The sequence below is a fragment of the Papaver somniferum genome, chromosome 1, assembly GCF_003573695.1.
Source record: "Papaver somniferum cultivar HN1 chromosome 1, ASM357369v1, whole genome shotgun sequence".
Lineage (NCBI taxonomy): Eukaryota > Viridiplantae > Streptophyta > Magnoliopsida > Ranunculales > Papaveraceae > Papaver > Papaver somniferum.
In genome coordinates, this window is record NC_039358.1 from 235,927,628 (window position 1) to 235,946,966 (window position 19,339).

The following is a 19,339-nucleotide window of genomic DNA, read 5'->3' on the forward strand; positions in this document are numbered from 1 at the left end:
GGAGCGGGAATCGGCATTTCCTTTTTCTGTCTGTGTTAGGGACAGACAAGATAATCATAGGATCCCATGGAGAATCTCAGCTCTTCAAGCTTCATTTTTACAGTTTAAAGACCAGGATTTGCAAAAACATTGATACCAGTGGGTTCAAGTACTATCCGAACTCCAGGGTTGCAACTCTGGTGGAGAGCCTATTGCCTGTTCGATAGCACATAAAGCCTCTGCATTTCGGTCCGATTTATTGATATTTATGCTATTTTTCCTTAATTTGGTTTGTTTTTTGAGTCTTTTAGTGGTACTTTTCTTACCTTTTTGAAATGAAATTGTAATAATTTAAATCTTAAGCGGAGAAACGAATTTTCTTTAATTTGATAGAGATTTCGAGTTTTGAACCATAATGAGCTTTACAATGCTTATTTCCCTATTTTCATTTATTAGTGGAATTGTCACAGCAGAAGAGATTACAAAAGCAGTTCCTAGAATTAAAAAAACGAACTTCACAACTCAGCTTGAAAAGAACGCAATAATTGCAACAGAGAGGAACATCAGTGATCAGCTAGCCCAACCACATTGCTGGGTAGTTGTTGTCCTTTTGGAATTAAGCTAGGAGTTAATTAAGCGATCCATGACCAGCTTAAGCACCGCCGGAGCATCAACAGTAACAGCCACCTTAACAGTTGGTTTACCTGACCACTCCGTCTCATCCATAAACCTGGTTTATTTTGACAAATTTAGTCAGTAGCCAACAAGACATTTCACATACGATTTAAGTTCAGTTTTATAAGAAAACGTGATTAATAGCTAAAAAACTATAGTACTGTCTAAAAATATGATATAACAAAGTGGAACTAGAATGTGGTGTTACGTAAACCGCTAAAGAGTTAAAAAGGGCGCGCTCGTTTCATTTTTTGCTGGGTGGTGGCAAACATGATTTGAGGTAAAGAGGAATAATTTACTGACCAAGCGAAAAAGAAAGTCTAATAAAAAATTACTGAGTGATAAGAGAGAAGCCGGCTTTACCTTTTGACGGTGTTATAGAAAACTGTCGTACCCCTCGTTATACCACTTGTCTGAACTCTTACGACCCCCTCAGTGTAAGTGAACAAAGAAGGATCCACAGCCGCAATAATAGTTGCTGGATCGTGAAGGTATACACCTGTATGTAACGCCAAGAAATTTAATATGACATCAAAAAGATGAATCTACTAGTCTATTTCGTTGATGGAGCCCTATTTACCGTACAACCTTTTGTGTTATATGACTCGTGATGATAGGAGTAGTAGATGTCTAAGATCTTGCTTATGTATTGCGCAAATTTCCCATTGGATTGTACAAGCTTGTCTCGGTCATCATCTGCAAGACAAAAGAGAATATGGCTATGAAATTCATGCTAAAGAAACAAAAAAAAAAAGTGAACGTGCAGGACACTAGCGTGAAGGGAGCTTTTGCACACATTCTTCACAGTACATTAATGACAAGGAATTCAATGGATCTTTACAGTCAAGTTTTTATTTTATTTTTGGGCCAAATCGTCAGAAAATGGGATCAAGACAGATACGTGACATTAAAACATACCAAAAACTCAATGAGCATAAGAAATTGTGAGAACCATACCTGACATAATAACTTGATGAGTAACATTTAATCCTACAGCTACAACGTCAGCTCCACTAGTGAATACAATATCAGCAGCATCTGGATCACCAAAGATCTGGTCATCACAATTCAGAAACGGAAAAAGAATTTGAGAATATATAGAGAGAATGTGCTGGCTTTGAAGGTGGCAGCAAAAACAGGTTATAAGTCAAGGACTTGCATATTTCAAACACAAATTAGTGTTACTGCGGAAACAAACAACATAGAAAACTCTTTTCTACATATGAGTAATCTGGCTTGGTAAGAAGATTGATAGAATTCTTATTCCTTTTTCTTCTTTTTTTTTGAATCATAACTAACGTGTACTGAACTCTCTGTCCATAAGATATAAAACTGCAAAAGATATCGAGCTACATACATTAGCCTCAGAGGCAGGATTCACGTTCCCATTCACAAAAAAAGCACCGCCAAGAAGAACAATTTGTCCTATCTTTTTTGAAAATTCGGGATCTTGCTCAACAGCCTGTATCGACATGGATATGAAATTAGGAAATATCATAAACAAATTCGCCTGAGAAGAATCAATGCTTAAATATATGCTAACTGACCAAGGCAATATTGGTAAGTGGTCCAAGTGCAACCACAGTAACTTCTCCAGGGTACTGATTTGCTTGTTCGATGAGATAATTGACAGCTGACTGTTCAATCGCCTTTCCTAGAGGTGGAGGAAAGTTCTGGTTCCCGAGACCATCAGTACCATGAACAAAATCAGCAACACGAAGCTTCGTACCTTTCTTTAAACCAAGCAGAGAAAACAATTCAGCCATGATGAAATAACCCATAATATGTAACACCAATAAACCAGTGAAACACAATCCTAGTGTGCATGTATGTGCTGTGTTACGAAATCAGTGACACTTAGATAGTTACTGAATGGAATTTCTCAGCCACATGTTACCATAATATAGAATCAAGACATTTCTGGTAGATAAGATTAAAAAAGAAACTGATTGAAGGTACAAGTAAAACAACAAAAAGCATTGCCATTAGATAAATACATACAGTAAATGAGGTATGGGACCCCTCGACTACTGGAATATCTGTCCGTCCTGCAATTTCCAACTATAAGAAGATAAATAAAAACTGTAAGAATGATATCTTTACAAAACAAAACAAGTCCAATCAAGGAGAAAACTATGTCTGCAAATACAAATGAACGATACAATATTATAGACACAAATGGTGTTTGTTTCGTTAGGAAACTACTCTTATTAGTCAAGGTCTGTTTTAGTTTCCTTGCCGTTTAAATCTAACTCGTTAGAATAAATCATCCTTCTACCTAGCATGATCTCTAAGCGTATGTAGTACAATACGATCTACAGACTGCATTTGCCTTGAACACCCTGCAATCTTCACCTCAAAGTTAGCTAAACTTTGAGACTGCTTTACAATGTTTACATAGCTGACTCGAACAAACAACAGTTAACTAGCATCAATGTGAATTACATTCATATACTTTAAAGAAAAGGCGAATACCACCTGAATCTGACTCAGGCCAGAATTCTAAGTCAAATTCAAGACACCCTCTATAACTAGTCTAAAGAGCTGCATAGTAATTCAAATGCTTGAACCGAATGTTTTGTAATTCATTGGAATAAACAGTAAGTATGTGTGACTTGCAACATTGAGAACCCTACTTACCAAATGCAAAGCATTCCTTGTAGCAAGAGTAGTATACACATTCCCAAATATCGTAGTCAGTCCAATTACTTCTACTTCTGGTGAATTTAAGGCAACAAATATTGCCATTGCATCATCTATACATACAAAAACTTAATCAGATTGGCAAAAGGAAAACAAAATTTGTACACAAGAATCTGGTCAATAGATGTTGACCTTACAGATGTTAACAAAATTGAAAGGGAAATGAACAGGAAACCAATGATCTTTTAGCTCTAGATTGTGTTTTATTATGAGATTAAAATTGGGTTGTTGATCAATTTGAGTATTAATGAGTTAATCTTATAGATTGAGATTGAAATAGAGATAAAAGGAAAGAATGAATTGAGATTGCTGAAGAAAAAACTTACCAATTCCAGGATCAGTATCAATGATGATCTTCTTTTTCTTTGTTGCTTCTACCATGATTCTGATTCAAATTGATTGTGATTGATTTTTTTTTGGGTATGAAATCAATAAAAACGGTGATGAAAAGAGAAGAGAGAGACTAGACGGTGTCAAATTAGGTACCGGTACGTTATAACGGTAGTGGGGAAGAAGAAGATGGTCAGCGTACGCAATGTGCGTAAGTTAGTGTCTATCTTATAATTGTGATTTGGGATAATTTAATCTATTTTGGGTGATAATTATCACTCTAATAAAATAATTGTGGTAGGCTGGTAGGTACCTTTGCATCCACGCTCCACATCTGACTAGGGAGGGCATACCAGGGAGGGCATCAGATTTCATTTAAGACATCCTCATTTCTGTTTTGTTTTAGGTGAAATTTGGTACTTTCCTCTAAAAAAAAAAAAAACAAAACAAAAAAAAGAACTGGTACATCCCAAGCTAGCTATTTTTCCCCTTTGTTGTCCAACTCAACAACAAAGTGTTTTTTCCTGGCTAGTTTGGGCTTAGTCCATTTAGTTGGAGCCTGTTATTAGATGACAAAAAAAAGTCATTAGAATTAAATTTCACACAACCCTTAACCAATTATTCTCTAACTACCTATTCTACCGTTGATTAATTGGCGTTAATTAATCGTAATCGGTATTTATTAATCGTATTAGATTTTAGATTAATTAATGTAAATCGATCTTCAAAATATCAAACAACTGAAAAAAATTGATTTATTTTTCAAAAACACTACTCAGAATCGGTTAACGTTCATGCACTTGTAAACCGATTCTAGATAGTGTTCTTTGGTATTCAAGAAGAGCACCATCAGTCGGTTAATGTTTGCATAGATAAAATCTTGCCTAAATTTGTTATATATCTTCGCCCAAAAGCTCTCGGACGAGGAGTGATCAACTCGACTTTCGTCGTACCATGTTTTGGTGATTGCCAAATCTTCCGCAGAGTCAAACAATATCATTTCTTGTATGTGGAGGTATGAAACAAGTAGTTGTGGAGTATATGGAGCGAGAGGGAATAAAACGAGCAATTTTGGGGCAAATTAGGTCCAAGGATGAGGTCTTTATATATAGAGAAAAACCCCAACGACTAGTTTTTCGAAAAAAGTGAAATAATTTGGAACAACCAGTCTATCGAATGTCTATAAAAGTTGATTTTTCTTTCATGCCCATTAGAATCGGTCTTTATGATTGGTAACATAAACCGATTATGCGCTTGTACAAAATTTGAATTTTCACCGACATTAATCGGTTTTTATATTTGCACACGTAACCCGTTTATCACTAGAAAAAGATACAGAAAAAAGCGTTTCTAAGGCATGAAAAATCGGATTATATTGACCCCCCACATAAACCAATTTCATGAAGGAACCTCGACAGTCTATTTTTCTCAGAAGTCGCATATAGCCCGATTGTTTGCCTGTATTTGCAAAACATAATTTTGAACATGCATAAACTTGTTTTACGATAAACTCATTATCCACATAATTATAATTAAAACATTTTAGGTGCACGTAAGTTCAAACCATGATCATCCATGAAATAAACCTTAAACCATCCAAAAAAAAACTGTTAAAAACTTAAAACTTAAACCACCAAAAGTCTTAGAAACTTAAAACTTTAAAATATAATATCTAAAAGAGAGCATCAGTATCATGGAGCACCATCACCAGGAGCAGCATCATCTTCTGTTTCAGCAAAGGCTTGAACTGTAGACAATTCTTCAAACAAACCTTCTAAATGCATGTCGCGATCCCTCGCAGCTGCAAACGCATCCCTACTTACTACATAAACGCAAGTGTTTTCGGTTTATGTGGTACATATATAAATATCGATTGTAAAATGGAATCTGAAGAGACAACTTCACAATCAGTATGTTAGCATGTAAACAAAACCTGATTGTAAGAGCACATAAATCATAAAAAAATTACACCCAGAATCGGTTTATGCTAATGCACTTATAATCCGCATCTGATGATGTCTTTTCCTTCAACCCAGAATCGCTCAGTGCTAGTCATCATATAAACCGATTCTGCATGCTCTTCATGGACGAAGAACAAAACCCTGAATCGGTTAAAGCTTTTTTTTTTCCTCTACATACACCACGAAACATTGAAAGATAAGTAACCCCATAATCATTTTACTCAATCAGGATAGTACTGGAAACTCTACCTTGACATCTTTTATTTCTAGAAAGCTTGTATGAAACATGAAAAAAATATCTTCGAGACTATTCTCCCACCCACGTATCATTCCAAAATAAACACCACTATCATTACCCGGTGCTAACTTAGTACTAGATTTAACAAAACTTTTGGCTTTCAAATTTCCATCCCATAAATTATGAGAAAATGGCCTATTAGATTTTTTACAAAAAGATAACTTAAGTCAAACCTTAAATTTCTGGTTTATGATCTTTGTCCACAAAGCTTGCTTCTTTTCCACTAAGCAAGTAGAGCTTTATTGAACAGTCCTAACTTTTTATGCCCAATCCTCCCAGCATTTCGGTTGTGCCACCTTGGACTAAGCATCCCAACTTCTTTTCTCCACGGTACGTAGCACCAGAACCCGGTAAGAAATTCATCATAATTCTTTCCATTTCCTTTACCACATTCAGTGGTATCTGGAATACAGAAAGATAATATACCAGAAGATTAGAAAACACACTTTATATCACAAAACACATCTTTGTCATTTGGACAAATAAATTGTTTTCCGACGTGCCAAATAAGTGCGATATTATATTAGCAACGATGGATCTAGGGATTGGGAGAAAACTCCAGGCCTAAGCTTGCAGCTTTCGTCAATGCCCAATTTTTTTGAAAGATTTATTTTCCAACTTATATTTTAGGCTTTTGGATCTAGAGATCTACCCGGATAAAACCCAAGTTAGCTCTCTTATAGGTCTATCCCTATTGTATAGCTCATGTAGCAATGGAAAACAAGATCGCAAATGAGCAAAAAAAAAAAACGCTAGGTTTAGTGTTTGTACCCAGAAATATTTCCAGGAACTAAACACGATGATTTTGACAATTGATGTGTAATTGGGTTAAGTTACTAATGAAGAAAAATAAGGAAGACAGGTTTAACGTGGTTCGGTGATTGTGCCTACATCCACGGATGAAATCCCCTTAGGGAGAGATATCTTATTGATAAGAATTACAATGTTTTTCTCTGGTTCTGAAAACCTCCCCCCTTTTTCCTTCTACAAGGGTGTCCCTATTTATACAGCTGAATAATTAATTTCGAGATAAACTTAAATGGCATTAGTCTCCCTGCATGCCTCCTAGAATTAACTCTGCATGAAACTGCATGCATGCCTCCTTGAATTAACTCTGCATGAAATTGCCTGCATGCCTATTGGCTTGCCCTGCATGCCTCCTGGAATTTATCTTCCCTGCATGCCTCCTTGTATTGATTTGCGGGCCTCCCGTGTATTTTATACACGGTACAAACATCGCCCCCTCTTAACCTCCAACTTGTTGGGGGTTAAGAATTTTGTTTTTCCTTCGTGTCGATTGTCGATACGTAACTATCTAGTTGCCCCCAAGCGTGAGTAGAGACATTACAAAGACGCCCCAAACTGTGATAACCTGCAATAAAATTTGCTCACGTGCTAGGCGAGACTTTTTTCCACGTGGTGGACTTGTGATGCTCGATAGCTAGTCGAGTCTTGAGTAGAATGTAGTGTGTGCTTGCGGCTGGGGCAAGGATTTTTGCTCGCAACGTAACAAGGCTAGCGCTTGTTGCTCGGGCAGGCTGGTTGTTTCTTATGTTGAGCACGAGTCTTTGGACCAATATCGGGCATTGGGCTCGTGGTTCAGACGAGACTTTATGCTTGCCAAGATTCAAGTCTTTCATACTCGCGTGAAGGACGAGATTTTATGCTTGCGATAAAAGCAAGACTTATGTGCCCACGTGCAAGGTGAGGCTTTAGGTTCTTGCGAAGTGATGCAAGGCTAAATATTGAAGGGTCTGTGCAATCCTCATCTCGAACTCGATCATGTCGCTATCCACGAACCACGAACTCGATCATGTCGTTATCCACGAACCTCGAACTCGATCATGTTGCTTCCCCAAGTGCATATAAAAGTTTCTCGAACACGGTAATTTTTGCTTCCATGCTATAGGGAATTGAAAAACGGTTCTAACTAGCCAAAATCACTCAATTCGGACTTCAAACGAAAAAGTTATTGACGAAACAAGATTTGGATGAAGCGGGTGTGTTTGCTGGCGTGGCGTGATGACAGTGCATAAGCGCTCACGTGTCACTGCTGACTTGGACGACATGGCTGACGTGGCACCAGAACGGTGCTGATTTTTGCATGGAAATTCGTGGCATGATTTTTGAGCTTTTAACGCACCTATCTCAATGATAAAACACGATTGTTTTACACGAATCCCCTTAGTCGGCGCCAATGTTTGTACGCAGAAATATTTCCAGGAACTAAACACGATGATTTTGACAATTGATGTGTAATTGGGTTAAGTTACTAATGAAGAAAAATAAGGAAGACAGGTTTAACGTTCGACGATTGATGCCTACATCCACGAATGAAATCCCCTTAGGGAGAGATATTTTATTGATAAGAATTACAATGTTTTTCTCTGATTCTGAAAACCTCCCCCTTTTTCCTTCTAGCAGGGTGTCCCCATTTATACAGCTGAATAATTAATTTCGAGATAGACTTAAATGGCATTAATCTCCCTGCATGCCTCCTGGAATTAACTCTGCATGAAACTGCATGCATACCTCCTTGAATTAACTCTGCATGAAACTGCCTGCATGCCTATTGACTTGCTCTGCATGCCTCCTGGCATTAATCTGCTTTACATGCCTCCTTATATTGATTTGCAGGCCTCCCGTGTATTTTATACACGATACAAACATTTAGAATGCTCGTACTTTTGACTCGAAGGTATTATTATATATTTGATTTGGTTGGCACATATATGACTTGATAAAAGATGTCTCATCTAGATTAAAAAATATCAAATAACTCAATCATGAAAAAGCAAAAAAATCGCCCAAGTGCTAGTTCAACTATTGAATTTTTGTTATTGCGACAAGATTACACACATATTAGTAGTAATTTCATTAATTCTTGTAATCTTTTAAAAGAAATAAGAAAAAAAGATCAAGTCAATAGAATTTGTCACCAGTAAAGGAAATCATACTCGTATACATGTTAAGATTTAATAAAAAATTATCTTAGTATATAGAATCTTCAAAATTGACAAACCTATCAACAAGCTGGGCACCGACCCCTTTTTGAATAACTACCCATAATCTATGAAAAAGAAAACTACATATCTTGAAAAATATATATTTTTTTGTTTTTTTGATTTTCTTTTTATTCCCATTAAATCGAAAATTGGTTTCTCTTTTATAAAAAGCAAAAAACCATTACAAACAAATCATTTCCCAACAATTATTGCTTAATCGAATCCTAACATATATGCTTGTATATAAATTAGCAAGACCCGTTATTGATATCCATGCAGGTAAATCCAATGCCCAGAACAATGTAAACGAGTTCAAGAAGCCACCATGCTACGACCAGAACCACAATGCTTAAAACAATTAACGTATAAGATGTGACACAATGTAAATCGTTGAGAGGGGAATAACTTTAATATTGGGATTGGTAACGGGCGGAAGTGGAAAATGATCAAGGGTCTAAATTCAGATTTGTCCGGTAATCTTTGCCCCCCTTTAGCATTTTTCGCTAAGAAGCTATCCCCAAGACTCGAACGTTTGACCAGGCAGGGGATGTTCTAATTATTTCCAACCACCACTGGCTGCCATAATAATTGCACAGTGGCATGCTCTGTAAATAAGACCAAACCCCAAGAAAGTCCCTCTTTTCCATAATTCAAAATCGTCTTCCTCTAGATCTCACTGCAACTTTCAGACACACACAGTTAATGAAGTTCAAGAAGAAGAAGAAGATCTAATCAATTAATCAATCAACAACACTCACTACTTTCACTTCATCAATTTCACAGAAATGAAGAGAGGGGGAGAAAAAAGCAGCAATTTTGGGCTAAAAAATCCACCCATGAAGATCGATTTTTCATCTTCATCAAAGAAGCATAAGAAACCCAATCTCAGAAACCCATTAACAGACATTAATTCCTCATCTTCTTCATCTTCTACTTCTGCTAGTACTGTTTCAATTGAAGCTTCGTCTAGGGGTTGTTTAGGTTTTTTCTTATCAAATCCTTCAAAACCCCAACTTAAAAACCCTAAATCAGTACCAATTTCAAATCCCAGATTAAAGAACCCCCCTCAAAATCAAGAGAAATCGGTGTCTAATAAAGGGGTCAGGGGGAATTTGAATCAGAAATTGGGTTGCACAAATGTGAAAAGTTCGAGCTTGAAATCACAATCGGGTTTGAAAAAGAAGAAGAAATTGGAGTCTGAGGCAATGGGGGTTGATAAAGGTGAGATTTTTGAAAAAAAATTATTTAATTTCAGTAAATTAGGGTTAGATGAAACCATAAATGTAACTCCTTTGAATAAATTTCAGTCCGGGTCTGTTTTAGATATGGAAATTGAAGAGAATTCAGTATGTAAAACATTAGAAAAAACTCCAGAAACTATAACACCACCAATTCAAGCTTCGGTGTCGCCGGAGCTTCAGTATGGAGCTTCTTCCATGGTTGGTGGTTCCACTACAGGGTCTTGTTATGCTGCTGGTCATGTTTTATCTGGTGTACCTGATAAGAGGAAATGTAGACCTAGAGGTATACTTACAGTAGGTGAAGAATTGGGGTTTGAGAGTTTTCAGTTGTCTAGTGATGAGAATGTGTCAAATTCGGGTAAGGGTCGTAGAGTGTCTTTGGTTCCGACGCCTAGTGGAGCGTCAATGAGGTGGTTGTTGTCGCCTTGCAAAGAGGAAGAAGATAAAATGGACAATTGTTCCCCGAATGCCTCAGCTGAATTTAGGAGGAGAATGGGTCCAACACCATTTCAATCACTTTCTTCGCCGTCTTCAGATGTTTGTTTGAAAAGTAATGGTAGTAGTAAAACTAGTTCCGTTGTTAAGATGGATTTGTCGATTTCACCAATTGAATTGTCTAAGTTTGAAGGATTTAGTGATGTTTCTCCATCGATTTTTCAAGTTAGACCTGATGTTGAGCATCATTTGGTTTCTTGTTTCTCACCGTCTTCGTTTGCTGATACTACTACTATTACACCTAGTAAAAGAGTAGAAGAGAGTTCTCCATTATCTGTAGACTCTTTGGATAGTCACAATGCAATTTGTACTCCGGAATCTGATTCAAGTTCGGAGAGACAGAGGTTTTCCTGGATGCAGAATGTTGTGGATCACCGTGAGTCTCGGTTTGAATTTGATCCATTGGCAGATGTTTTCCGAACGAAAAGTTTGTCTCCTAGGGGTAGGAGAACGAGTTGGGATCCAGCTGATGTTTTGCCACTCCCTGGGTTGAATTTTAAGCTTCATGATACTATGATGGATCCATTGTTAGGTGTCTCAAGTTCTAGTTTCATAGATTCAGTTGATTCCCAAATGAGAGTATCTTGGAGAGAAGGACTAGTTAGTCGGATATTCGATATGGATGAGTTGGATTCTTGTAGATGGTTATCAGATGAGGAGGTGGAAGTTGGTCTTTGTGGGAATAAACAGTTAAGTTCTGCAGATTTCGATTGTGAAGTTGATATGAGTCTTGAATCTCTTGATGGCGAGTTAGTTAACATTACTAAATCACCTGAATTTGTCTCTGAAGAACCTGAAATTATTGGAAAAAGCAAGCTAAAGTCTCCTCAGAAACTCAGATCTTGCGCAGAATCAATGAGCACAGACGGAGGAGGATTAATCGCTTCGGGGGATTCAGATTGGACTCAATGTTACAAAAACCGTCTGTTTCAAGGATAGGTTCATTTCTTCTTTTTCTTTTTATTTTCTGTTTATTTCTGTAACATTAGTTTAAATTACATCATTTTCAAACACTGAGGTCTAGACTAGACAATTGTGAATTATGTTTGTTAAAGTATCATCTATTCGTGCATGTTGTAATATTCAATTAGTCTAGTTTGATGTTCAAACTAGTACTGATAAAATTTATATGTAATTCACATGGGTTCAATTACTCTTACAGTTTACTCTGTTCGTTGTGTTTCCTATGATCATGTGAATTGTGAACTTTTTTGTAGTTTGAGTTGAAACTTAGACAGAACGAGATCCTGTATGGCTGTTTTTGGGTACAATTGCAGAGTTCAGAATTGCAGCGCTTCATACAGGTTTGAATCCTTTGAACACCTTCAATTATGAGCATGTTCATCTTTTCTTTTCATTTTTTCACATCTTTCTCCATTTGTTAATGAAGTAAAATTTCCTGAAATGCGTCTTGATTCTCACCCAAAAACTCATTTCTCAAACACATCCAGGGAATTCTGCAGAGTATACACAGAATCATGAGAAAATTGAAGTAGGAATGCATATAATTACGAATGTGTTCGTTGATGATCATCTAACCATAACAACTCAATGAAAGAAGAAAGATGATTAGGTGACTATCAACAAAACATAATCATAGATGCAAAATGAAACTTGACACAGATTTTTCTTAGTTTTCATCTTGTAAGAAAGTAAATAGGAATAGGTTTGCTTTTAAGGAATTCTTACGCAACATATAGTACAGCATATTCCATAAGAATAAACCTCTTATCCAAAACTTTCTTGATTGCTATGAGTGAAACTTTGCACCTACTTGGTACCTCACAGTTAATGACATGCTACATAGATAGAGACTGATTGATTTCGACTTAGGTTGTTTCTCAGTTCCTTCTGTCTCATAGTGGACCTACACAGTAAAGAGAGTCTGATGAATATAATTTTTTACTGTTGTTCAATGCTTTAGAATCTCTGCTTAGACGATGTAACGATCGGGGACCTTTACTGTTTTTCTGGAAGAGGAACACTAGATGTCTAATTAATCAATCTGATATAACCTTTTCCCCTGTTATATGATCGTTTTTGAGTCATTCTATACTGTACTGACTGTAACAGTGATTTTCAAGTTGAGCAGAGACCGTTACGGTTATAACAGGCATTTTTTAGCTGAATTTCCAAAATCTTGCAGGCTTCATAGACACAACCAAAAGAGTGTAGGACCATAAAAGTAAACTCCAAAACATATCCATTTCAAATGGGTAAAGACAGTTAGGTATCTTCATAGGTCACTTCACTCTACAATGTAGTTCACATGGAAAACAACCTTTCAACCATATTAAAACAGCTAATTTTATAATTATAAAAGATTAGAATCCCATTAAGTCACTAATGCAACAAAAAGTTTGTAGAAAACAAAGCATAAACTAGCAGTTCAGAATGACAGAAACGGAAATTATAATTATGCCATAAACCTACTACTTGTTTTTCTTGTTTTCTATTCAATTTCCAATAGAAAGTTGAGTTTTATCTGATGAATGAGGACAAAACTAAAAAAAACTGTCGACAGTATCAAAGATACAAAAATCTATAAACTGAGTAAACTTTTGTGAATCTTGACATTTTTACCAGAGGAGATACCATGGTTAGAATAAGAGTGATGCATTTTTCTATCTGCTTGGCTGTGATTTTGATTGTAATTCAGGTTTGTGTTGCTCAGGGCGATAAGAAGCTGAGAAGTGAAAAACTGTGTAGTCAGTGTTCTAAATGTGAAGCAAATCAATGCCCACCTAGTGAATCTTACCCACATATGACAACCTTTGATAATAGACTGATTGCTAGTGCTTTACAATCTGACCATGTTAGTATTGGAGATAGAGGTGTCTATTCAGTTCCAAATGTCATTGGTGGTGTTTCTAAGACTTCCAATTCCTATTATGGATGGAAATCAACTTCCGGTTCAGAATCCGGATACCACAGGTAATTTTACTAACCAAAGATTTCTCCACGAGGCATAACTCGTATGATTTTGCGTCTGAACTGAGTATGACTTGGGATCCAAACATTTTTGTTGTGCACTTAGAGTTTTCACCACTCGCTATGCAAATACTGTGTTGTCGTTTATTCTTATTTTGAGAAATTTCACACTCCTCATGGAGTGGATTACGATAGTAATTCAACTTCTTGATGATATGTTCCAGGTTTAGCAACTACATGGATAAATGTTCAGAAGGTCGGACCTATCTGAGTGTAGACAAGAAGGGAAACGTAGCAATTCGCTCGTTGCAGTCCCTCGCATGCCTAGCCCAAGCTGATTGGAAATCTGTTAATCCACCATCACATCTAAACCACCGTGAAGTTCGATTCTGGGTCTCTCTTAGTACTGGGAAATGCTTAACAGTATTGCGGGGCAAGAACAAACTTAAACGAGTTTTAGGCGTAGCTGAATGCAGATTTGATGGTTCCAACCTTAATCAACTGTTTGCATTTCGGTTTCACTATCACAAAGCTTTTTGCTGTTGTGGTGTCTTCAACAAATAAACATATTTAACTAATCAAAACCTTCAAAATCTTGATTTATATATGCAATCACAACATTGTTGGCAGCAATTCAGTACATTTCGTATTTATCAAATAAAACCATCGCGAAATCCTAACCGTTTTTTTTTATTACCTGAAATTTGTCATTTAAAACAGAAATAGACGCAAAGTTTGTACTCAGAAGAACGTTAATCTTTCGTTCTGACAACTGAGTACGGATTAATCAAATTGAGTTTGCAAACAAACAAAAACCAGGAAAGTATTATACAGACTTGGACACGGATGCAAATAGTTCTGGTGGTGATAACCAATCTTCAACAGTCCAGCAATAAAATTCAACCCATACACGTAGGCTTTCAAGTGATGAAAGGTTTGGAAGCCACTCAGGCGAAACCACCGAACTAGAACATTTCTCTGTCTAATTTTCTCAAACCTGTGAGGTGTTTAACTTGATGAGGAAGAGAACCGCCCGTGAGGAATCTGTCGATAAGTAAGCTACGCAGGTAGATGAGGTGTTGAATGCCCTCTGCTGCTTCATCTGCTTCTGCTGGTAGGGGTACTGGTATCATCGAGGAAGGGATAGTAAAAAAGGCAGAGTTACCAATCCCCAGTTCCTCAAGATTGGGAAGGTATTGAAGATCCTCCAAAGGCTTCCTTTTTTCTGAATAATAAATCATCACTTTGCAAAGGGAAATCATTCCACTAAGGTATAAACGGCCCTCCTCTTTGTCCCGAACCAAACTATGAAATTCAGGGTAGCCTACAACCAGTAGCCTACAACCAGTAGCCGAAAAGGACAAACAGAAATACGTAATTGCATACTTACATGTATTTTATATGAGATATCTTCTGATACTCTTCCCCTTGTCTGTCTGCATATGTTTTACCCAATTGTGGGCAACTACTTACGCGTAGTCTTTCAAGTGATGAAAGGTTTCTAAGCCACTCAGGCAAAACCACCAAACCATAACAGCTCCATAGGTGTAATTCTCTCAAACCTGTGAGGTGCTCAAGTTGACGAGGAAGAGAACTGCCCTCGTTCCAATTGATAATATTTAACCTACCGAGGGAAATGAGGTGTTGGATACCTTCTGCTTCTTCATCTTCTTCTGCTGGTAATGCTACTGGTAACGAGGAAGAGGCAAAGTGTGAACCAATGTTGCGTACGCTCCCAAGCCCATCTCTGCTCTTTTTTTCCTTTATCCCAAGCATATTTGTCATCTTTTGCAGAAACTCAATGTTTTTTGCCTCCCCATAGGAAATTTTCTGGCTCCACCCCTGACTAAAAACAAAGTTATCAAGACAAGTAAAAAGCGAGTAGTGGAGACTACCAATAGTCAGTTCCTCAAGATTGGGAAGGTATTGAAGATCCTTAAACGGATTCCATTGTTTTGAATAATCAATCCTCACTTTCCGTAGGGAAACCATTCCACTGAGGTGACGGTTGCACTCCTCTTCGTTCTGAACAAGACATTGAAATTCTGGGCAGATTATAACTTCTAGCCGTTCGATACTAGGTTGCCATATCTCTACCGGTAGAAATTTGAGTTTGGGAATCCTACATACCGTAAGCTCCTTGAGAGAGGTTAAGTGGTTTCCCAGCAATGAACATAACACTTCTTTGTTGCCAGATACGGACAACTTCTTAAGAGAAGGAAACGTCGACGTTGGTACCACTCTCAAATGTTGACAATTATCAATTGTCAATTCCTCGAGAGAAGGGTAATAACAAGGTCCTTGCGGAAGTGTTGTTGTAGTTAATGGCAACGGCTCTACCCATTCTCTCAGGTTTTGCATAAAGAGTAGTCTGAGTTTTTTCAGGAAAGGAAGTAGCCCAAACCCTAAAACCTGTTCACATCTCGAACAATAGGTCAGCTGGATCTCCACCAAATTTGGCAAACACAGTAAAACTTCATTACCCATCAACCATGATGGGAGCTTCCAACCTGCAAAATTTTCAATGAATAACACTTTCAAATTAGGGTGAGGTTGGAGTTCTTCCGAGACCTCTGCCACATTAATCTCTTCCATAACACTCACCACCGCCTCATTTCTAGACCACTCCAAATGTAAATGGATAACGTTTTCCATAAGTTTCAGATTTGCTTGCCGGGCTTCTTCTGCTCCACCTCTCACATTTTGTAAATTTTGAATATGTATGCGGTTGTCGTCCACCACTGTATACAACCCTCGGCGTTGAAGAGAAATTGGTAGTCTTTTTCCTCCTGGAATTGTGTGATGCTTCAAATTCGTCCGATTCTTTACTTCGGTAGAAACCGCACAATCCGCAGATGCTCTTAATTCTTCCAAACTATTGAGGCCGTTATTGCAAGACTCTGGCAATTCTTTGATGCGAGTGCCAGATAAATCAAAGAATGTCAATTTATTTAAAGCTCCAAATGCTATCGGCAATTCTTCAAGATCACGACATTCTTCAAGTAAGAATTTACTCAAATTATTTAGACCAGTGATAGAGTCGGGTAACTTTCTTATACTTCTATTACGAGAAATATCAAGGCACCTTAGACTTTTTAACTCACCAATATTGTCTGGAAGGTCTTCGATTTGACACCCAGAAAGATCCAACATTTCCAGATCGGCGCAATCTTTGATGGACTTTGGTAATTCGGTAACTCTAGTTCCGCATAGCTCAAGGCACCTTAAACTTTTCAAACCTCCAATATCATCAGGTAAACATTTCAATCCACAAGAGTCGAGATTTAATGTTTGCAAGTTAGATAGACTAGTGATGGAACCAGGTAGCCCTTCAAGTAAGGAATTCCAACCAAGATGAAGATTCCTTAAATTTTGGGCTTTTTACAAAAATAGGTTTGTTTTTTTTTGGTGCTTTTCAAATCTAGGCCACTTTTTTTATTTATTGCTAGACTAGACAAGTTTTGACCAAAAGTGATGGATGGAAAGTTAGCACCGTTAGGTGTAACTAAAAAGACCCAAAAGTCCTTTGTATCACTGATTTAATGTTATATCATTGATTTAACTCAGTTAAATCAACATGAAAACTGTACACGTGGGCTCGGATATGCCATGTGGATTGCTTACGCCATCACCGGAATCTGACCGGAGTGCTGTCGCCGGTTACCAGGAAAGTCCACTACTGGTCGACGGTCAAACTTGGTCATCGGTCAAAGTCGACTGGTCAACCAGTGAGTTAAGCCAGCCAAGTCAGGTTGAGTCAGAGAGCTTGTCAGCTAAGTTAGGCCAAGGCCTAACCAGTGCTGCACCTTTCATTCCACCTGAATCAGCTTCATCTGTACTACCACATTAAACATTTGCCACACTCATTCTTGCAGCCACTGTATTTTCTGTTCAACACCTCCGTTTAATAACAATTGTTTTCAAAAATGAATATTGACTATGTGCTCGTATCAATGTAAAATTGGCATGTAGATTTTCAATCTACATTTTAGGAATATAAAGAAGGGTCCAGATTAATTCACATATAGATTTTATCTAAGACAATAAGTTAGATTTTTAATGAGAATTTATTTGGGAGTTATTCCTCTCATTTAATGTGTTACTTTTATTCTAAATTAAACGCCCATTAACTTAACTCTTAATTTAATCTTCATTTAATGTCAAACCGTTACTTTTTAATTCCCAAATAAATGCACATTAAAAATTTAATTCATTGTGTTAGGTAAAAGCAGTACGTGAATTAATTTGTAGCTTAATTAGATGTGTGCCTCAATCTGGACCGTTCTTTATGTGGCCAAACTGTACATCTCCGTCCAAATAAAAAAAATCTATTGTCCCTTATAATATAGATACTTCATTTTATATATGCGAAAATTTTTGTGCCCCATTCATATATATAAAACGTATTATTCAATGAGAATTCTGTCGTTTCCGCATTTTTACAGAATTACGCGTAATTGATCGCAGAATTGACCTAATTTGCATTTTACATACCGAATAATGCATGCATTTCTGCCGATCCAAATTCTTGCGGTACGCAAAATTGCAAGTCAGACGACTCAATAATAATTCTTTTTAATTTTCGCGCAATATTGTTTTCTCTACAAATTTTCCTATCTATTACCCAAACATATGCCGAATTTTATATACGACATTTATATATACTAGATTGGTGCCCGTGCTATCCACTGGGTATTTTCTTCTTCTTATTTGGTGTACGGGGGGCTTCATCCAGCCCCGTGCACTGACGGACCTACACCTGGGCTAACCCGGGCTTTAGCCCAGGTAGTCGTCACATCCCAACAAACTAAAAATTGAAATGCTATACTGGGCCAAGGCTATTAGCCCATACAGAGAAAAAATTAAAACTTCTTGGGTCCGTCCCTGGCCCCGTGACGATGCAATTTTTATTTGGTGCGGCCGGACAAATGCAATAAATACGTGGAGAAAAGATAGAATTTTGTTTATTGTTTCTTTTATTTTCGCAGAAAATATATGATCTTTTTTCCCTTTAATGTATTAATTTGGAAAAAAGAGTTGCAATATATTATGTACTTGAGTTCTAAATTGAGTTTGGACTTCCATAAAATTCTAAACACGGTAAGTTAAGTTTTCTTTTTTCATAACAAAATTTTTGGCAGAAGTATTGTCCACCTTAGACGGTGGAACTAACGTACAATTAAGTATTTGGTGTAAACACGGTGTAAGAAAATTAAATTGATTAAAACTCTCACGGAAGTGTTGTCATCTTCCTTTTTGTTGACGTCGTTACTAACATACGGTTAAATACTTGATGTAAACAAAGTGAAACCCTATTTTTAATATCCTGACCAATAGAGTTATGCCAAGTGTTTTCAATAACTTCTATATTAGAAAAGATCTACTCCGACTATTAGGAAACGATGATTTCATCACCATTCGGCGTGAGAGCTTATTTTATCAAGACTTTTAAGTGTGAAGATGTGAAATGCATTAAACAAAATTAACAATCTTGGTATAGGGGCGACATGATTTAGTAGAGGGGCGACATGATAATAGGACAAAAAGGGTCATTACAAGATCATTCAAGGTGTCCCTTATAAAAAAAACTAGAAATGACAAATTAACCCTCATCATTGATAACCTAGTTTAGTGATGATAATCAAGTTTAGTGTTAATGATTAATTTCACTTCTATTAACTCAAAATCAAAACAAAATCAGATTTTTAGAGTTAAAAAAAA

General features: G+C 37.0%; 3 protein-coding genes across 4 annotated transcripts; 1 reads left to right on the forward strand and 2 right to left on the reverse strand.

Moving 5' to 3' along the window:
* Positions 1-337: 337 nt before the first annotated feature.
* Positions 338-3,867, reverse strand: LOC113319804 (probable uridine nucleosidase 2). The gene is made up of 9 exons (XM_026567997.1): positions 3,684-3,867; positions 3,295-3,410; positions 2,656-2,715; positions 2,202-2,387; positions 2,012-2,116; positions 1,612-1,708; positions 1,243-1,350; positions 1,018-1,153; positions 338-709 (listed from the first exon to the last, which is right to left on the reverse strand). Exons 1-9 carry the CDS (start codon positions 3,736-3,738, stop codon positions 601-603), a joined length of 972 nt encoding a protein of 323 aa, XP_026423782.1. The 5' UTR covers positions 3,739-3,867; the 3' UTR covers positions 338-600.
* Positions 3,868-9,617: 5,750 nt separating this feature from the next.
* LOC113319820 lies at positions 9,618-14,251 on the forward strand. Of its 2 annotated transcripts, XR_003345807.1 has the most exons (3): positions 9,618-11,991; positions 13,347-13,621; positions 13,843-14,251. XR_003345807.1 is itself a non-coding variant. In XM_026567998.1 (2 exons), exon 1 carries the CDS (start codon positions 9,737-9,739, stop codon positions 11,624-11,626), a length of 1,890 nt encoding a protein of 629 aa, XP_026423783.1. In that variant the 5' UTR covers positions 9,618-9,736; the 3' UTR covers positions 11,905-12,320. The 2 variants fall into 2 exon arrangements, 1 of the variants encoding a protein (XP_026423783.1); XM_026567998.1 differs by lacking the exons at positions 13,347-13,621; positions 13,843-14,251 and having other exon boundaries at positions 9,618-11,626; positions 11,905-12,320.
* A 332-nt stretch (positions 14,252-14,583) lies between these two features.
* Positions 14,584-16,771, reverse strand: LOC113273097 (putative disease resistance protein RGA4). Its single transcript, XM_026522868.1, has 2 exons — positions 15,009-16,771; positions 14,584-14,956 (listed from the first exon to the last, which is right to left on the reverse strand). The coding sequence occupies exons 1-2, from the start codon at positions 16,769-16,771 to the stop codon at positions 14,584-14,586; spliced, it is 2,136 nt and encodes a 711-aa protein (XP_026378653.1).
* Positions 16,772-19,339: the final 2,568 nt, after the last annotated feature.